At 34.1% G+C, this 22,133-nt stretch overlaps 1 protein-coding gene across 1 annotated transcript in view; it reads left to right on the plus strand.

Annotated features, from left to right (window-relative positions):
* LRP1B (LDL receptor related protein 1B) overlaps window positions 1-22,133 on the plus strand; it is a 2,131,860-nt gene that overhangs the window by 1,259,020 nt on the left and 850,707 nt on the right. Inside the window, exons 17-18 of the mRNA XM_066281034.1 lie at window positions 2,574-2,699; window positions 10,132-10,248. Coding sequence (XP_066137131.1) covers window positions 2,574-2,699; window positions 10,132-10,248 — 243 coding nt within the window. The remainder of the gene's footprint in view (window positions 1-2,573; window positions 2,700-10,131; window positions 10,249-22,133) is intronic.

Below are 22,133 nucleotides of genomic sequence, written 5' to 3' on the forward strand. Positions count from 1 at the left end.
ACAGAAATTATGTATTATTTATTGATTAAATTAATTGCCTCATTTCTTCAGACTCACTGTGCATTAATGGTTTTAATGAATGCTCCCTCTATATCCACTTTTCATGTAATCAGTGCCAGTGCAGAGCTCAAATATTTCATAAGAATAGTCATGCTTTAATCCTTTAGTTCCATGCTACTGTCTGTGAAATCCTTCTTTCCATCAACTAACAAACTTGTTTTCTTTATGAATATACAGGTACATTACAATTGTACTGTGAATTGTAGTGTTACAATTACTCGTCAGTATTTTTTTCTTATTTTCATCATGTTCTACCTCATTACCTGAGGCTATATCATGGGCTTTTCCTGGAGTCTTCTAATTGACTCATGGTCCAAATTCAATTCTATCAATAAATCTCTCTTTCATCTTCTGAATAATTAATTTTTCATATTTATCTCCTCTCAATTTTTACTAGCTAAATTAGGCTCATATCTTAGATTACAAGTTACTGCTATTATTCCTACCAGAATTTCTCCCTTAACTAAAGCCCCTTTTTCACACTGGTTCCTGAATGGCGTTTATATTCTGAAATATAATTTTGATATTTGAATTACTGTATAATCCAGAAGTTAAATTCTAAAATTCATTGACTCACATATTAAGGCACTTCCTGTTCTGTCTCAGCTTTACATTTTTAGCTTTAAATGTCTGTCTAGCATCCACTTAACCTCTTTGTCCTTATCAAGTTGAACTACAAGTAGATCTCCAAATTATGTTATTTTCTCTTCTCTGTGACATCGTTCTGTTTCTAGCTATAGAATTTTCAATCATTTTCCATTACCTCCATAGATGTCTTTTTGAACACCAAAAAAGTGTCCTCAATATAGCTCAGTTGGAGTTAAACACCTCCGGTATATGTATATATCCCTTTACTTTGGTAGTATACACAGAAAGTTGCAATTATATGCTTACTTATCTGGTGGTTCTAATAGATGAATTTGTTTGTGAGGAGACACATTATGTGTAACATCTTTTTTTGAATGTAGCAAAGCACCTAGTGTATGGACAAATAAGTGACTAAATAAACAGGGCAGAAAAAACCTGATTATCCCTGGACCGCTTCCTGCAGTATGGTGTCATCTCTAAAGCATTTCAGTAATTCTGAGCAGCATTATATTTCTGGGGTCCCATGATTATTTAAGAATATATAATTTATTTCAAAAGATTCTTTTAGATATTAAGGGCTCAGAAGCTTTGACCTTAATTCTGTTATCACTCTATTTCTTTAACTTTTCGACTCCAGTTCACAAGATTATGGATTATATCTGCTTCTTCATTTTGAACTCTGCTTTCCATCACTGATGAAAGTTGCAAAGGCCCTTGATCAAGCTTCAATGAAATGCTTACACATAATCTTGGTACTTTAAGATGTTGACCTGCTAATATATTAGATGACTTTTAATCTCATGAGTAGCTATTCTTGCTAAAGTTCCTAAAGTGAGCAGAAAATGTTAGTATGCTCAAATGCCAGAAGACATAAAACTTTTCCACATTTTAAAACATACAGATGAATAAAAATTTTCAAAAAATTGATAAAAATCAATTTATCACCAAAGCTACTTTAAAGAAATAGTGTTTTGTAGAAACCGACTGAAAAGGCATATATTTGCAATGCAACAGCATGGTAAAACAGCTATTTCTTTTTTAAAATCTAAGTAAAATTAATACCAAAATATATCTTTATTATACACAAGTGCAACTACTGAGCTTTAGAAAAATTATTTATAAGGAATGTGGAAGTTTTAAAACAAATACTGAAGAGCATACCGATTCAGTTAGGAATCTAGCCTCCAGAATGCAGGAACAGTGATCACACGAGGTTAACTTTCAGTTGTTCTGTTGTGCTTAGAGTGTGGAGGTTTAATGCTTAGCTGTGTACAGCTTCCCCTATGCGGATTGGTCTTGTCCTTGGTATATATTGTGGTTGCATGTTTGTTTATACTAAGATGGAAAATATTTATCATTTTTGTTATTAAAATTTGCAGGATTTCATATTCAGCCAATTCTAGGTCATAAGTGATGCATTTCCCCCCCTGTGTTTTACTTCTAGTACAAGAAACATTAAACAAAGCATAACAAAAATAGGTTTATTAAATATTTCAAGAACTCCTTGAGTAAATGTGTGATTTAAAAGAAATATTTTTGATCTATGTGATTTAATTGTTTGATAACTCTTTGTTTAAATGCTTTTGGTACAAATATTCTGAAATTGAGTCACTTTTTGTGTTAAGGTCTTGAAAAACAAAGAGGTGATACAATTGATTTTAGTGAAGATATAAAAAATAAGTATGTTTATATGATATGAGATTTAATTACTTGATGTCTTCTATAAAATTATTACATTTTAACAGAGCCTAGAATATTAATAGATTAACAAATATATAACACTGAATGAATGAAGCTATGCTATTTATTGTACTCTAATATCATAATTACTGTAATTTTTCATAACTCCTACTTAAAATAATCACAATTTTGTCCAGTTTTTTGTGAATAAAATTTCTTCTCCTCTCCTTTCACCTCTACCCCAGTCAATCATAGCTGTCCTGATGATCAGTTTAAATGCAAGAATAATCGCTGTATCCCCAAGCGATGGCTTTGTGACGGAGCTAATGATTGTGGGAGCAATGAAGATGAATCCAGTGAAACCTGTGCAGGTAAGGATTTGCTTAGATTTATACATAAATCTTTCCCAAAGTTAGTCTTCATAAAAATGCAGGTCAATACTTTGAATTAAAGTGACTTTTCCTAGTGCTGGTCATTGGATTATTGGAGTAGTAAATGAATTCAACATTTGATGCCAAAAAGCTAGAATACAAATTATCTTTTACTTAATCTTTGGGTATGACGCTACTTTCCAAAGTAATTTGGCACATTTTCTATCCATATGGGTTGACTGGCGGTACACTACTTGGACAAGACTTGTCCCTGCTAATTCTTATTTGGTAGTGGAGGTTGAGGTTTTTTAGCATGCTGTGATGTAGGCCACTCATGAAGAGGCTTCCTTTTTTCTTACCTTGAAAAAATTAATTTTTGTATTTTATTTAGTCTGCTGTAGAATTCCTCTGTGAATACTGTTATGTTCCTGGCACATTATTTATATGAGACAGGATTTTTTTTTCTCATGGAGTCTCCACTGCTAAGTCTATTTATATTTCCATATACTGTACTGTATCCCATTGTAATAAATCATTGAAGCCCTGTCCTGAGTCTTGTTGAATGGGAATATGCAGTTTATAGTAAAGATTACAACAGAGTTCTGGAAAAGTCAATGTTAGACAGATAAATATTGAAAAGTAATACTGACTTGTAGGAGTCCTGTGCTTCTCTTTAAACGATGAAGAAGTAGTATATCCAATGTATTGACGTGACCAGTAAAAACTGATTTTTATACCCAGCAACTTCAAAACATATGAATGTCTTACTTTCTCTGTTTGACAACATAAGCATTTCTGAATAATTACTATAACATAGTAGTGAAAACTCATGAGGAAGCATATAGAGAAAAGAGCCAGAGGTCAAGAAGCATGGTTTGAACTCTTGGTTTTTCTATTTTTTTTTTTTCTTAGAAAGACTAGTACCTCTCTGCACTGTAGTTTACTCATATATTTCTTTCAGTTATGTAAGAATATGAATTAATAAGAAATTGTTTTCAAAGAGCTTTTTATCGTGTACTAAATAACAAAAACAAAACAGTGACCATCCCATAATTCTAACCTACATAGTGACATATTTGCTGAAGCTAATTAGTCTCTTGACCCTTGATCAAAATATCAGTTACTCTAATATTTTAGAGTTACTGATTATTTGCAAGATGATATGTGTGTCTTATAAGGTTGTTGTACAGAAGACATTCTGCTAGAACAAGGACCCCTAAAGACCCTGTGGTCCTGGGCCTCAGCCTTCAAGTCTATCCATTTCAGAGATGAAGGCAAGAGAGGAGAGTTTAGGGGAAAATCAATTCACGAGTTCTTTCTCCAAGACCATTTCTCCTTTTATCAAACTATATTTTTCTGAGGATTAGCTAAAATTTTAGGTGTGGTCAATTTAACTTTGGCCAAGTTGCCTTGACAATATGACTATGGTTTACAATGAAACATCTTTCTAAGCTAATGCAATTATTATTCTTTTAAGGTTAAGGTTCAAATCAGAGAATATGCTTTATTACGTCCTAAATGGATAGAACTGCTTTCACCTAAAAATAAAAGGCATTGTTGACTTAATTTATAATACCATGTATTCTTTATTTCTGTTAGATTTTTAAAGCCTGGTTGATTCTACATGATTTTTAAAGTATTTTGGATTGACTAGCATCTTGTAGTAGCAAAAATTGAAAACATATGATAGCAAATAAAGCAATCCATCTTAATTAGTAAGTTTTCTGACTCTCCAGGCCTGTAGTCCACTAGGAAAAACTCATATTGTGCTTACACTGCAAGTGTGATATATGATGTTAAGCGATGGCAGCACTTTAAATACTTCCCTCAGGAGTAGATCTTCTTGTCAGCATGTTAATGACCAGCATTTTGATCACTGTGCATCTCAAAAAACTGAATGAAAAGAAGAAAAAATAACTATGACTTTAGCTTTGAAAACTAAGTATGCTATTATCTTAAAATGTATTTCCATTTGGTTTTACCAAAATAAAAAATAAATAAGTCACATAACGTATCATCTTGGAAAAAATATGGTAAATTCATTAGCTAGTTTTCCTGATTGAGTCATTTCTACAAATTTCTCAGTATAAGTTTATACATGGACTTGTATCCTAGATAAAGATTTCCAATAGGAAGATTATTTTGTAATTGAATCTACTTTTCTTAGCCTTAAGCACTGTGACAACTTTATATCTAAAAGAAATTCCTTTCCTATCAGAAGCTAATTTTATATTATTTGGGGGGGGGGATTTCTCTCTCATGAATCTACTAATTCAATAATATTTATCATGGCACTAGATAAAAAATAAGACAAAATATACATACACTTTTGTTTAAGAAGCTAAGAGTAAAGATGGGGAGAATGATATATGATCAGGTTACTCTAATGCCATTGGCTTTAGGCAACCCCTGTGTTTTGGTCGTTCGACCCCAGCCGGGGTCGCGACCCACAGGTTGAGAACCGCTGCTCTAATGCAATATTCAAAGTGCTGAGTTGAACCACATATGAGCACATAAGAAGAGCAACTCATTTAGTTTTTGGCTATCCTGAAAGAAGTGATGTCCAAGAAAGGCTTTTAAAAGAAAAGCATAAGAATAATGCTTAAATAACAATTCAAATTATTTGATTTGAAAAAAATAAGTTATTTGATAAAACCAAGCATTGTGGGAGAAAAACTCATACACTCTTGGTGATTTTCTACACTGGAACACAATTTAGCCAAATCACATAAATGTGTAGATTTTCATGCCTTCAGATATGCAATTTCAGTTTTAAGTTTTTAGTCTAACTCCTTGTTCACAAGGAGACATAAAGAAGAATTCCATTGCCCTAATGCTGACAATACTGAAAATATAAAGACAACCCAATGCTCATAACAGAATAATGGATAGGTATATGGTGTTATATTAACATAATGAAATGCTATTCATATTTAAGATGAACAAACTAGAATTCAGTTATCAACAATAATGAATTACAAGAACAATTTTAAATAAAAAAATAAGTTGCCAAATATAAACAGGTTAATACCATTTCTATGAAGAATAAAAATTCAAAAGCAATTTTATATGTGCTTACTGATTTATAAATCAGTAAGAATAAGATGAAATGTATTTTTGGAAATGAAAAAAAAAATCAGGATTGACACTATCTCTAGAAAGAAAGAAATCAGATTATATTGAAAAAGATTACATAGGGGACCTCAGATATAACTATAATATCTCTTTTTTTTAAGTAAAATAAAAATCTGTAGCTAATATAGAAAAATATATTAAGCTTTGATATAACAATATAATGGCAAACAAGTATTATTTATGTCACTAGCTATACTTTTCTAAGTGATAGAAATATTTTACGAGAAAGTAAAAAGACTGATCAGCATAGCTGAAGAGGGTGAAGTGGAGCAAGGACAGAGGGGTGGAGAGTGTGCCTAGAAGGGGGAAGAGAAGGTCCATGGTGGCCACGAAAGAGCTAGCAGCCAGGGGCTTAGTTACTGTTCTTTGTCAGCATAAAGCATAGTTTTGTCTACTTATGAAGGAGACCCAGAAGAGAATAAATAATGATGGAAGGAGACTTGACTAGTGGTAAATATACAATAAAATGTACAGATGATGTGTTGTAGACTTGTTCACCTGAAACCTATATAATTTTTTTAGTATCACCACAATAAATTCAATTAAAAAAAGATGCAAAGTAGTTACTTGAATTCTTTTTTCTTCTTCTTATCCTAACCATGACAGTCTTGGAGTCAAACCTAGGTGATTCCAAACCTGAGTTTTCCCATAACTCAGTACTTTGGTTAGATTACATAAAATCTGTTCTCACTTCCCCCTCATATTTTGACTAAATTTAAACTAGTCAATATAGTTGCAATAAGAAAATCTGATGTGCTAAAGAAAACCGGATGTTGTTTTAATAGATAAAGAGTGCATTTTGGCATAACATTGTTTTTGATTAAGATGCAGCAAAAATAAGCTAAGGGTTAGGAATAATGTGTTAACCTCTGTTCTCCTTCTTCTTGTTCCTGTGCATTATGGGATTTCTCACTGTCACATGGCTGCATAAAAAGCATAAATAGTGATGGATAAAGAATTCACATTGTGACATCGAATTTCTGATTCTCTGCTAGATAAACAATTCCACTGAGAGGTATAAATTTCCTCTTTATTAGAGCAGTTTGTTACAAAATTCCAGTCCTCTGGGACAGCTCTACTAATCTCACTTCCAAACTGTTTTAGAGCTGCTAGGAACAGAAACTGAAAGCATGAAGGTTGTGTCTTCTTGCTACAAATCAAATGATTACAAAGAGCTAATTTAGTCAATGTGATTATATCATATAGGCAGACAGTACTTGTAGATTTACTCAATGAAACATCTTTCTCACCTGAAACTGGTTCAATTTTCTCAGTAAGCTAAGCAGCTCATTTTCTCTAAGATTAAAACAGAAAATGAATTTATATATTTTCAAGGCATACTATCCCTCAATGATTAGCTGGTAAATTCACTCTGCAGTAATAGTTCTTACCAGTTTTTCACGCTTTAGAGTTAATGAGGTGACACAAATTTCAACACTATCACATTGTGGGGTAGGTTTATCAGGAATGCTTTATCATTGTCCTTCCTAATCACCACAGCTTTCCTAATGAAAGAAAATGTCTCAGAAAAGTTTAGAATAAATCTGAAGGACCAGACAAGAATACATGGGTCCTCGGGTTACAACAATCTCGAAATACGACGTTTTGAGTTTATGACACTCACTCCCATAAAAGCTTAAAAAAATTAAGATGTGAGTGTTTCAGCTTACTCCATTAGTGTTGTACTTATGGACCGTGTGGGTGAACTAGTTTGGTTGTGCACTGTGGAAGAATACACAGTAATGTGGAATATGAATGAGGAAGTTGGTGTCCCACAGTAAGCTTACCTAAGCCATTTCCAACTGTTAAAAGTGCAAACGTTCTATTTGTGTTGTGTGTGTTTCGATTTACACCAAAATTCAGATCACATTCACATGACTGTCTTAGAAATGGAACTGTGTCATAATGTGAGGTCCCGTGTTCGGTGGAATAAGAACACCAAATAAAAGAATATTGTATTAGAAAATTTAATATATTCTTACTATTTGTCAATTAGAATTTAACAGAGATAAAAATCTGTGAAAATTTTCTGTGTGTGTGTGTGTGTGTGTGTGTGTGTGTGTGTGTGACAGACAGGGAGATAGACAGAGAGGGACAGATAGGGACAGAGAGACAAGAAGGGAGAGAGATGAGAAGCATCAGTTCTTCATTGCAGCACCTTAGTTGTTCATTGACTACTTTCTCATATGTGCCTTGACTGGGGGTGGTGGGCTACAGCAGAGTGAGTGACCCCTTGCTCAAGCCAACGATCTTGGGCTTCAAGCCAGTGACCATGAGGCCATGTATATATTCCTGTACTCAAGCTGGTGAGCCCACATTCAAGCCAGATGAGCCCACGCTCAGGCCAGCAACCTTGGGGTTTTGAACCTGGGTCCTCCGCATCCCAGTCCTATGCTTTGTCTACTGCACCACTGCCTTGTCAGGCTGTGATAATTTTCTTTAAGAAAACAAGAATTACTGAATAAATGGAATAAGTAGAGGAGTAGGGAAGAAAGGAGAGCTAATGAAAAAGTTAAGAGAGTAAAAAGAGGTAGGAAGAGAGAAAGAAAAGAGAAAGTAAGGAAGGGAGGGAAGAGGGGGAAGAGGAAAAAGCAGGAGGAAAGAGGAAAGAAAATAATAATTGATAAAAAGAAAAACTATCATTAAATTTATCTTAACACTTAAAAGTTAAAAAGTATTTACTTCAACCAGTGAAACAATACAGACACATGTACAAAGAAAACTATTAATCTTTCTCATACCTCTATGCCCTCTGTTTCCCATCAAGTAAACTAATGCCAGCAACTTCCTTCTTCTCTAGGTCAATAAAAATATTTGCATTTTTTTTCAAGTGGACATAGTTTTATTAAAATTACCTAGGAATTTTGTTGATTTAAATTAAATGTTAGAATAATTTAACAAAAGATCTGTATAATTAGCCAATTAAGACAACATAGAAATATTTAATCCTACTTAAAATTCAACATTGAAAACTTTAGGAACATACATGTTTGTTGGGATACTAAAAATCTATTAATACAAATTAAGCAGTATGTAAAAAGGAAAAATCTAATATTACATAACATTTTGATTTGGGATTTTTATGTACATAAGCAAAGCAAAATATATAGTGTAATAATTTTCCTGGTATTCCTAAGTATAAACACCGAGAATAGGAATGATATTTCCAATCAAATATATCAAATCAAGCAGTATTTTTAAATTTTGTTGAATAATATTTTCAGTATTTACTAATAAAGTATATACATCTTTAAATTTCAGTTGTATTTTGCTTAAAATAACTAGTATATAACTTTAAAGAAATTACTTTAAATAACCTCTAAAAACCTAATTTATGGAAACTCATTGGACCCTGGCCAGTGAGCTCAGCAGAAGAGTGTCAGCCCAGTGTGTGGAAGTCCCAGGTTCAATTCCCAGCCAGGGCACACAGGAGAAATGTCCATCTGCTTCTCCCCCTTTCCCATTTCCTTTCTCTATATTTCTCTTCCCCTCCCACAGCCAACACTCCATTGCAGCAAATTTGGCCCGGGCACTGAGGATGGCTCTGGCTGCAGCAGAGCAACACCCCATATGGGCAGAGCATCACCCCTTAGTGATGGCATGCCAGGTGATCCCGGTCAGGCACATGTGGGAGTCTGTCTCTTTGCCTCCCTGCTTCTCACTTCAGAAAAATACAAACAAACAAACAAACAAACAAAAAACAAAAAAAGACTCTTTGGACCATTTAGATATCAAGAAATAAATGCATTGATAACGTGGAAAATGATTAATTCTGACTACATCATTAGAAGCTAGTTTTGTCTCAAAGCTATCGTTGTCTAATCATTGTTATTAATCTTATATCTAAGTGATTAAAATTTTCAAACAGAGTATCTCACTAACATTTGAGATAGTCTTCAATTTTTTTCTTCTTTGTTACAGTAAAAGTTTTCTTGGTTTATTGGCAAACACTATACAAAATTATTATTTTGAATTAAAATTGAATGAAATTTAATTCAACCATTTATCCATAAGCATGTGCCATGAAAATGAATTCATAGTTTTATTTATGGAAGTGTGTGAGGATTAGTGTTGTCATTTAGCAGTCAGTTGAATTGAAGGGCAAAGCATGTGAACTTTAGAGAAAAGCAAGCTGGCATTGTTATAAATTTAATAAAAATTTATTTTAAAAATATTTTATCTAATAGAGCAATATAATACCTTGTATGTAAAGGAGATATTGAATGGTTTATTTTATCTTTGCTGTTGTTTAAAAAGCCTCCAAGTTTATTCTTTGTGAATTAATTGATCATCCCAGCTAGAACATGCCAGGTGGACCAGTTTTCTTGTGGAAACGGGCGCTGCATTCCAAGAGCGTGGCTGTGTGACAGGGAGGATGACTGTGGTGACCAGACTGATGAAATGGCATCTTGTGGTAAGTTGTGAATGAACTGTGGTGTTAGTGGAGACTTAGTCAGGTGGGAGATTCTACCCACTATAATCTCTTGGGGCCTACGTGTATCTTTTCATGATAACTTCAGAATATATCATATTCATGAGGCCGTATCATTTCCTTGGCTAAAGTAAATGGATCTAAACATAACAGATTTTATTAAGAAGTGGTTATTATAAAGCAAACATGACATTGTCTAATGATTGTTATTAGTCTTATGATTAAAATTTTCAAATACAGTATCTCACTGACATTTGGTAAAAATAATGATGTTACTTTTAGCAATCATGTACTATATTTTTAGAGCAATAAAAATACATACTAAAGTTATATAGTTGATAAACCATATCTGTCATTTTTTAGATATATGATTCTGAAAGAAAATCATTAGTTTAGAAAATTGTATTAATGGTAAAATTTCTAGTCACTTTCCTTTAATCCTCCTACTTTTAAAAACAATAAAAATTTATTGTTACATAAAGTTAGTTTAATTACCCTTATTTTTACCCAAATATCAGCATATTTTATTATCATTTATCAATATAATGTATACAGTAAGAGAATGAACCAGATTTTCTTAGAGATGTGCTTTATTTCAGGCATAGCTGTGGATTTATAAAATAACTATGATGAAACATATATAACACATTCTTAGGACATTTATTAAAAAACACAATTTATATCTATATATTTTTAGTCATTTAACCTCATATTATAATATATTTTATAGGAAACAAGTTTTTCTGTTTAATTATCTCTTAATTAATTTTTACTTATACTAGACTATTAAGATCCTGTAGATATTTCGGTTTGTAATATCTGAATAAATATTTAAGTTAAGTATATAGTACAATTTAACATTTTAAAGAGTACAGTGTTAGTGTTCAAGAAGAGAGTGATAAAGAATCAAACACAAAATTAATTGTACATGTTTTGACATTCCATATTATTTTTATATTAGTTTCAGGTGTACCAAATAGTAGACTATCACATAATTTACATTGTGGTTCTCCTGATATTTCAGGGGCCCACCTGGCACCATACATACTTAATAAAATATTATTGACTATCTTTTCTATGCTATACTTTTTATCAACATGACTGTCTGTGACTACCAATTTGTACTTCTTACTCCCTTCACCTTTTCTACCCAGCCCCCTAAACCCTCTTCCCTCCGGCAGCCATTAGTCTATTCTCTGTCTCTGTGAGTCCCTTTCTGTTTATTTTCTTATTTTGTTCTTAGATTCTGCATATGAATGAAATCATATGGTACTTGCCTTGATCTGTCTGACTTACTTCATTTAACATAATACACTCTAGATCCATTCATGCTGGCACAAATGGTACACTTTTAATTTTTATGGCTGAGTAATATTCCATTGTATATACATATGTACCACACTTTCTTATCCGTTCTTCTGTTGTTGTACCTTGTGTTGCTTTCATACCTTGGCTATTGTAAATAACAATGCAGTGAATGTAATGGTGTATGTGTTCTTTCAAATTAGAGTTTTGCATTCCCACCAATGATTCGTAAGGGTTCTCTTTACTCCATTCTCACCAACACTTGTTGTTTGTTGATTTATTGATGATAGCCATTTGGAGAGGTGTGAGGTGTTATTGTGGTTTTTATTTGCATTTCTCTGATTAGTGATATTGAGCATCTTTTTCTAGATTTATTGTCCATCTGTATGTTTTATATGGAGAAGTGTCTATTCAGGACATCTGTCTACTTTTTAATTGGATTGTTTGTAGTTTCTGGTGTTGTTTTATAAGTTTTTTTATAAACTTTGGATATTAAACCCTTAACAAATATGTTATTGGTGAATAAGTTCTCCCAGATTTCCCAGCACAATTTATTGAAAAGACTATCTTTACCCTATTGTATGCTTTTGCCTCATTTGTCATATATTAATTGACCATATAAGTAGGAGTTTATTTCTGAGATCTCTATTCTGTCTGTTTATATGCCAGTACCATGCTGATTTGATCACTATAGCCTTGTAGTATAGTTTGATATCAGGTGGCAAGATACTTCCAACTTTGTTCTTTTTTCTAAAGATTGCTTTGACTATTTGGCATCTTTTGTAGTTCCATATAAATATTTGGAGTATTGTTCTAGTGCTATGACATACGCCATTGGAATCTGGAATCATATTTTGTTGAATCAATAGGTTGCTTTGGGTAGTATGGACATTTTAACAATATGAATTCTTCCTATTCATGAGTATGGTATATGCTTTAATTTATTTGTATCTTCTTCAATTTCTTTCTTCTATGTCTTATAATTTTTCAAGTACAGATCTTACCTCTTTGGCTCAATTTATTCTATGTATTTTATTTTTCTTTTATTAGCTCATTATTGGTGTATAAAAGTGTAGTGTATTTCTGAAGTTATTTTTTATCCTGTACTTTACTGAATTCATTGATCAGTTCTCATAGTGTTTTGGTGAAATCTTTAGGGTTCTCTATATACAGTGTCATGTAATCTTCAAATAGTGACAATTTAACTTTTTTCTTATTTGCATTTCTTTATTACATTTTTATAACAAATCTATGAGAAACATAATAACTTCCACACTTTATAGATAAAGGCCCCCAAAACATAGAGACATTTTATAACTGCCTTGAGATCATAAGGATAATAAATAGTAGAATCAAGCTTTGAATTCAGGTATACTTAAAACAAACAGCATTACAGGTTGACTTTAGGAGCAATGTATATGATGTTAATTGTGAGCAAATTATGCCATTATATACATATATTTATATATCCATGAATATTATATTTAAATACACATATATCTATAATTGGTTTCATTTATTGATGTGTTGTTAAGTCTTTAACATCTCCTGGTAGAGAGGAGCTCTGATCTAGTGTTTCACTATTTTTATGGTGTAAATATTCCCACCATGGCTAATATCAAGTTATCAACATGACTCTCTGACTGTGCAGTTGAGAAAGGATGTAGATACCAGTGCACTGTATTTCCATAATACAGATACAATACATGTAAATAACTTTAAAAACTAAATAATTAGGAAACCATGAACCTTGGGGATTTATTACCCTTGTTTTCAACATGATTTATTCCATTATGAAATTATATAATTTATTTTTTTATTAAGTGAGAGCCAGAGAGGCAGAGACAGACTCCCACATGCGCACCAGCCAGGATCCACCTAACAAGCCCCTGCCAGGTGATCCATTGCCATGTTGAGCTGCAGCTCCATTGCTCAGCAACTGAGCTATTTTAGTGCCTAAGGCCAAGGCCATGGAGCCATCCTCAGCACCTGAGGCCAACTTTGCTTGAACCAATTGAGCATAATTCTGGCTGTGTGCTTAACAAATAATTCATAGAATACTTGAAAATTTAAACATCAGCCCTTGCAAGTTAGTACAAAACCCTTTTAGTTCACTACTGGATATAAACACATTGTAAAATTTAGTTGTCTAAAATTGAGCCAAATTTTATAAAATGTGTTTCTCCATACAGAAAGATCACAGAAGCTCAATGTAGGACTGGAGGAAAGGCAAAGTCACACAAAGCCAGGGCCCTTAGGACAAACCAAGGTAATAAAAGCAGTTTCTCTGAATCTCTCTCTGAATTTATAACTTCATCATTCCCAACAGGCACCTCTAGGAGCAGTAGAAAAACTACACCTAGGAATCTAGGCTGAGAATCTCTCACCCAACTCTATGTTCCCTTGGTCTTCAGTGCCAAGGAGAGGCCTGTGGTCTTCAAGTGTCAACAGTGAAGCCCCCGTTTAGCAGTTGCATTTCCAGGAATTGAAGTCTCAGAACTACAGAGATATCTGCTCTGTTCCAACCATTTTGTCACATCAAAACAATAATATAGACTCTGCATCATGACCTTTGTTATATAAACATTATTCTAAATAACTGGATGAGTAAATGGGAGAATTAATGGTTGAGGGACAGTTGGAGAATGGTCTGCATGTGTTGTTGCAGGAATGGTTGTCTTCAAGGCACCCTAAAACTCCTGTCATACAGTCTGTAGGGGTGGCTGGGGTTCATGGGGAGGCAGCAGAACCAGAGAAGGGGTGACTGAAAAAGACCAGGATACTCCAGGCCAGGCCAGAGGAGAACGCTGCCTGGGCTTTCTTCCCAGAACATGAGCCATAGTGGAGGTAACAGAAAATTGCATGGGTGCTATAAACTTGAATTTTTTAGGAGTGCCACTCTCAGAATTAGAATGGTTTGTGAGTATATAGTGATGAATCCTTTTAATGTCATTATCAGGAGTAGATAATGGTCCTAGATAGGAGGCTGGATATTGGGAGGATTTGGAGAAGAAAGCACAGAACAAACCTGTATCATAGAAAGAATAGCAACATTAGGAAAAAACAAAAATTATAGATGTCATTAAATCATGCAGGTTAGTCTCAGTACCATTTCTCCTTTACAATGTAAGACATGTGTTTCGCTCCAAGCATTGTCTTCTCTGGAGTAAAATACATTCATTTTTCATATTGTCATTTTAAATAAAAATTCATGTCAGTAGAGAAGCTTATAGTGAAACTCTGGTAGGTATAATTTTATTTTTAAAGCTGTTAAGAGAATTTTATAGATTTCTTGAATAAAAAAAATATTCTGCATTAAATGACAACTATAAATTACTTAATTCACTTTCTCTTTATAAGAAAAGCAGTCACTCCACTTGTCAATATTCTAGAAATGAATATAAGTTCAACCAATGCTGTTTTACTAAGCATCATTATAAAACGTAGACTGATTTTGTTTTATTTTTCCCATTGGATTTGATCAAGTTCCCATAGTTTTAATACTACTAGAAGACTCTGTGATCACTTATTTTATACTTCAGCTTCGTGAACAACCTCTTTTGGATTTAATAAATACTGTTTTACGCTAAAAGTAATATTAAAATTCAGAATTAAATCCATGAGAATCTTTTGATTAAAATGTTTCTGGTAGGAATTAGGAGCTGAAGGAACTGTGGCTTGGGTAAAATTTCAGGCAATGTACTAACAGCTACTTACAAATGTAATTCATTTTACTTGCATTTCCTTAATAAGTTAATTGCATATTTTAGGTTGAGATTATAGAGGGGAAACAAATAATTATGTTTGCTCTTGAGAATTCTGTCTTAATCTTTAAGCAGTCTTTTTAACTTTTTTAGTAGTCTTCATGTGTAGAAAGGAGAATTATAAATTGATGTTGCAAATATGGGAGGAAATGTTAAAATTGTGAAGCCTGGGTTAGAAGTGAACTCTGTGTGGAGGAAAGTAAATGATTGTTCTTATTTCAAGGCTATGACTTGGCATTAGTTCCTAACTTGAGCGGTCAAAAACAAAGAATGACTTTAGGAGGTTTAGAATCACTTGTCTATACTTCAGTCCACACTAATTAATTAAGAATTTCTGGGGGAGGGACCACAAATGTTTTCCATGTGGTATTAATAAAAGGCAGAAACCACGGGGTGACCTGAAAACAGGAGGCTAGTGTGTTCCAAAAGGGAAAATTTATTTTAAAAGAGCCTAGGTGCACGAGGGCTACGACCAACAAAGGGTGTCAGCCCCAAGCTTCAGGAGAGAGGGTAAATATAGGGGCTAGGAATAGATTAGCATATCTTGGTTTATGGCAGTAGTAGTCAACCTGGTCCCTACCACCACTAGTGGACGTTCCAGCTTTCATGGAGCAACCAAAGTATAAATAAAAAGATAGATTTAACTATAGTAAGTTGTTGTGTAAAGATTTTTTCTGCCAAACTTAGTTAAAATCTGACATAAAGTACTAGGTAAGTAATTATTATTATATGCTTTAACTTGCTGTAACTCTGCTTTATAAATTTTATAAAGTAAAGTTACTTCCCTACTTTATAAATCACCATTACTGTGGAACCAGTGGGCAGTTAGAAAATATTACTACTAAGAGAGATACAAAAGTGGGCGGTAGGTATGAAAAGGTTGACTACCCCCGGTTTGTGGCTTTGATCACTGGAGGAGTGGGATTCAGCTGCAGAAACACCTCTGCTACAAGTTAGGGTGTAGCACAGGCCTAATCAGCATGGTCTTATCTGGTGTCCTCAGTAAATTTTCAAGACAACTGAGATCAGGTGTCTCCCAGGAATAGCTGTGTCCTGAACCCCTGGGCCCGCCGTTAGGCTTTTACAAACAACCATTGTGATTTAAACTTCCCTAATTTTCAGGTCCCACCCTAATGTAAGCTTTTCCTGGCATTCCTACAAAGATAAACTTTTTGCTACGTTTCAAAATTAAGGCCAGGAAGACATTAAGAGAGAGAATAGCAAGCAGATTAACAATGACCTCACAGTGGGGGATGAGAATGTTCTGTTTTGAGCCCTTCCTCATCCTTCAGGCCTGCACTACTCTCCAGATAGCAGCTGAGTAGTCATTTTTTCTATCAATTAATATGTACTCAAGTCTGAGAATCATTAACTTAAAATAGTGTTTCTCAAACTTGAACAGCATATATCAGAATTTCCTGGAGGGCTAATTTTTTTGTGTTTTTTTTTTTACAGAGAGAGTCAGAGAGAGGGATAGATAGGGACAGAGAGATAGGAACAGAGAGATGAGAAGCATCAATCATTAGTTTTTCATTGCGACACCTTAGTTGTTCATTGATTGCTTTCTCATATATGCCTTGACCGTGGGCTTTCAGCAGACCAAGTAATCCAAGGGTCGGGAAACTTTTTGGCTAAGAGAGTTATGAACGCCACATATTTTAAAATGTAATTCTATGAGAGCAATGCAATGACCCGTGTACATTATGCATTATCCAATAAAAATTTGGTGTTGTCCTGGAGGACAGCTCTGATCGACTCCAGCCACCCGCAACCATGAACATGAGTGGTAGGAAATGAATGGATTGTAATACATGAGAATGTTTTATATTTTTAATGTTATTATTTTTTTATTAAAGATTTGTCTGTGAGCCAGATGCAGCCATTTAAAGAGCCACATCTGGCTCATGAGCCATAGGCTTCCAACCCCTGGAGTAACCCCTTGCTAGAGCCAGCAACCTTGGGTCCAAGCTGGTGAGCTTTGCTAAAACCAGATGAGCCCACGCTCAACCTGGCGACCTCGGGGTCTTGCCCTGGGTCCTCTGCATCCCAGTCCGATGCTTTAATCCACTGTGCTACCTCCTGGTCAGGCTTATGGAGGGCTTTATAAGAATCAGAATGTTGAGCCCTTTTCCCGAGTTTCTGAACTAGTAGGCTTGGGTTGGGCCCCAAAACTTACATTTCTAACAAAGTCCCATTTAATTCTGATCCTCATGCTACTCTTCCTGGGATCACTTTAGGAACTATTGACTTAAGGAAACCACCAATTAACATTTGATTTTATCTTATATATACTTAATGATATAATTATGTTTATATATGCAAAAGTAATCCAAGATGGGAGCAATTATCCACTCAAATTTTCTGCTTATTGCCAAATTACAGAATTAAAATAAGGGTATTTCATGATTAAATATAAGAATATTACAAACAAACTTTCATTTTTGCTCTGTGAACAATTTATAGTAAAAACCAATACATATTTTTTAAACTTTAACAATCTTAGGGTTGTTCTTTCTTCCAAGTTTTTCAACATAGCTTACATTTACTATTTTTAAATAAACATACATTAATATAAATTAGTAACCTAAAATTTGTTCAAAGGTTTTTTTTTAATTTATTTATTAAATTTAATGCAGTGACATTGATAAATCAGGGTACATATGTTGAGAGAAAACATATCTAGATTATTTTGACATTTGATTGTGCTATATACCTCTCCCCCAAAGTTAAATTGTCTTCTGTCACCTTCTACCTGGTTTTCTTTGTGCCCCTCCCCTCCCCCTACCCCTGTCTCCTTCTTCACCCCATTCCCCCTCTCCCCACCCCCCACCCGTATTGCCATCACATTCTTGTTCATGTCTCTGAATCTCATTTTTATGTCCCTTCTATGTATGGATTCATATAATTCTTAGTTTTTTTCTGATTTACTTATTTCACTCCGTATAATGTTATCAAGGTCCATCCATGTTATTGTAAAAGATCCTATGTCATCATTTCTTATGGCTGAGTAGTATTCCATAGTATATATGTGCCAAAGCTTTTTAATCCACTCGTCCTCTGATGGACACTTGGGCTGTTTCCAGATCTTTGCTATTGTGAACAATGCTGCCACAAACATGGAGGTGCATTTCTCCTTTTGGAGCCGTTCTATGGTGTCCTTGGGGTATATTCCTAAAAGTGGGATAGCTGGGTCAAAAGGCAGTTTGATTTTCAGTTTTTTGAGGAATCTCCATACTGTTTTCCAAAGTGGCTGCACCAGTCTGCATTCCCACCAGCAGTACAGGAGGGTTCCCTTTTCTCCACATCCTCGCCAGCACTTATTCTGTGTTGTTCTGTTGATGAGCTCCATTCTGACTGGTGTGAGGTGATATCTCATTCTGGTTTTAATTTGCATTTCTCTAATGATTAGTGATGTTGAGCATTTTTTCATATGCCTATTGGCCATCTGTATGACCTCTTTGGAGAAGTGTCTATTCATCTCTTTTGCCCATTTTTGGATTGGGTTGTTTGTCTTCCTGGTGTTGAGTTTTACAAGTTCTTTATAAATTTTGGTTATTAACCCCTTATCAGACGTATTGTCAAATATGTTCTCCCATTGTGTAGTTTGTCTTTTTATTCTGTTCTTGTTGTCTTTAGCTGTGCAAAAGCTTTTTAGTTTGATATAGTCCCATTTGTTTATCCTGTCTTTTATTTCACTTCCCCGTGGAGATAAATCAGCAAATATATTGCTCCAAGAGATGTCCGAGAGCTTACTGCCTATGTTTTCTTCTAAGATGCTTATGGTTTCACGGCCTACATTTATGTCTTTTATCCATTTTGAGTTTATTTTTGTGAGTGGTGTAAGCTGGTGATCTAGTTTCATTTTTTTGCAGGTAGCTGTCCAATTTTCCCAACACCATTTGTTAAAGAGGCTGTCTTTACTTCATTGTATTTCCTTGCCTCCTTTGTCAAATATCAGTTGTCCATAGAACTGTGGGTTTATTTCTGGGTTCTCTATTCTGTTCCATTGATCTGTATACCTGTTCTTATGCCAGTACCACGCTGTTTTGAGTACCACGGCCTTGTAGTATAACTTGATATCAGGAAGTGTGATACCTCCCACTTTATTCTTCTTTTTTAAGATTGCTGAGGCTATTCATGTTCTCTTTTGGTTCCATATAAATTTTTGGAATATGTGGTCTATATCTTTGAAGTATGTCATTGGTATTTTAATTGATATTGCATTGAATTTATAGATTGCTTTGGGTAATATAGACATTTTAATGATGTTTATTCTTCCTAACCATGAGCACGGTATATGCTTTCACTTGTTTGTATCTTCCTTAATTTCTTTTATCAATGCTTTGTAATTTTCCAAGTACAAGTCTTTAGTCTCCTTGGTTAAGTTTATTCCTAGGTACTTTATTTTTTTGGTTGTAATTGTGAAGGGGATTGTTTCCTTAATTTCTCTTTCTGGCTGTTCATTGTTGGTGTACAAAAATACCTCTGATTTCTGAGTATTGATTTTATATCCTGCCACTTTGCTGAATTCATTTATCAGGTCCAGTAGCTTTTTGACTGAGACTTTAGGGTTTTCTATATACAATATCATATCATCTGCAAATAATGATAGTTTTACTTCTTCTTTTCCAACTTGAATGCCTTTTATTTCTTCTTCTTGTCTGATTGCTGTGGCTAGGACTTCCAGGACCATGTTAAATAAGAGTGGTGAAAGGGGGCACCCCTGCCTTTTTCCTGATCTTAAGGGTATTGCTTTTAATTTTTGCCCATTGAGTATGATGTTGGCTGTGGGTTTCTCATAGATGGCTTTTTATCATGTTGAGGTATGTTCCCTGTATTCCCACTTTGCTGATCATGAATGGGTGCTGGATTTTATCAAATGCTTTTTCTGCATCTATTGAAATTATCATATGGTTTTTCTCCTTCTTTTTGTTTATGTGATGAAACACATTGATTGATTTACAAATATTGTACCAGCCTTGCCTTCCCAGAATAAATCCCACTTGACCATGGTGTATGATTTTTTCCATATATTGATGAATCTGGTTTGCTAATATTTTGTTGAGGATTTTAGCATCTATATTCATCAGAGATATTGGCCTATAATTTTCTTTCTTTGTGTTGTCTTTGCCTGGTTTTGGAATCAGAATTATGCTCGCCTCATAAAAGGAGCTTGGAAGTCTTCCTTCCTCTTGAATTTTTTGAAATAGTTTGAGAAGGATAGGAGTTAGTTCTTCTTTGAATATTTGGTAGAATTCCATTGTGAAGCCATAGGGCCCTGGACTTTTCTTTGTTGGGAGTTTTTTGATAAATGTTTCAATCTCATTTGTTGTAATTGGTCTGTTTAGGTTTTCTGATTCTTCCAGATTGATTTTTGGAAGATTGTATGTTTCAAGGAATTTGTCCATTTCATCTAGGTTGTCTAGTTTTTTGGCATACAGTTCTTCATAGTATTTTCTTACAATATTTTGTATTTCTGTTTTGTCAGTTGTTATTTCTCCTCTCTCATTTCTAATTTTATTTATTTGAGTCCTCTCTGTCTTTTTCTTGGTGAGTCTACTTAAAGGTTCATCAATCTTGTTTACCTTTTCAAAGAACCTGCTCCTAGTTTCATTGATCCTCTGTATTGTTTCTTTAGCCTCTATGTCATTTATTTCTGCTCTGATCTTTATTATTTCCTTCCTTCTACTACATTTGGGCTTTACTTGCTGTTCTTTTTCTAATTCTTTTAGATGCAGGGTTAAGTTGTTTATTTGAGCTTTTTGTAGCTTCTGAAAGTGTGCCTGTAGTGCTATGAACTTCCCTCTCAGCACTGCTTTCGCTGTGTCCCATATATTTTGAGTTGTTGTATGCTCATTGTCATTCGTTTCTAGGAATTTTTTTATTTCTTCTTTGATATCATTCTTAATCCATTCATTATTTAACACCCTGCTATTTAGTTTCCATGTGTTAAGAATTTTTGAGCTTTTCTGTTGTGATTCATTTCTAGTCTCATGCCGTTGTGATCGGAGAAAGTGCTTGATATGATTTCAGTCTTCTTAAACTTGTTGAGAGCACTTTTGTGCCCTAACATGTGGTCTATCCTAGAGAATGTACCATGAGCACTTGAAAAAAATGTATATTCTGCTGCTTTAGGGTGAAAGGTTCTGAAGATATCTATTAAATCAAGTTGATCTAGTGTTTCCAATAAGTCTTCTGTTTCTTTGTTAATTTTCTTTCTTGAGGATCTATCTAGTGATGTTAGTGGGGTATTGAAATCCCCTACTATTATAGTATTGCTGTTGATCTCGCCCCTTAAATCCATCAAAGTCTGCTTTATATATTTGGGTGCTCCTATATTAGGTGCATAGATATTTATAATAGTTATATCTTCCTGTTGGATTACTCCCTTTATCATTATGTAGTGGCCTTCTTTATCTCTTACTATATTTGTCTGATTTCTGATATAAGTGTTGCTACCCCAGCTTTTTTTTCATTTCCGTATGCATGAAATGTTTTTTTCCATCCTTTTACCTTCAATCTATGTGCGTCTTTTGCTCTAAGGTATGTCTCTTGTAGACAACATATGTATGGGTCCTGTTTTCTTATCCACGCAGCTACCCTATGTCTTTTGGTTGGATCATTTAATCCATTTACATTTAAGGTTATTATTGATATGTAGTTGTTTATTGCCATTTTATTCTTTAAAGCTGTATTGCTTTTTTGCTATATTCTTTTCCCACTTTGATCTGTTTACAACAGGCCCCTTAACATTTCCTGCAGCATTGGTTTGGTTGTAATGAATTCCTTGAGTTGTTT

This window comes from Saccopteryx bilineata, chromosome 5 (assembly GCF_036850765.1).
Source record: "Saccopteryx bilineata isolate mSacBil1 chromosome 5, mSacBil1_pri_phased_curated, whole genome shotgun sequence".
Classification (NCBI taxonomy): Eukaryota; Metazoa; Chordata; class Mammalia; order Chiroptera; family Emballonuridae; genus Saccopteryx; species Saccopteryx bilineata.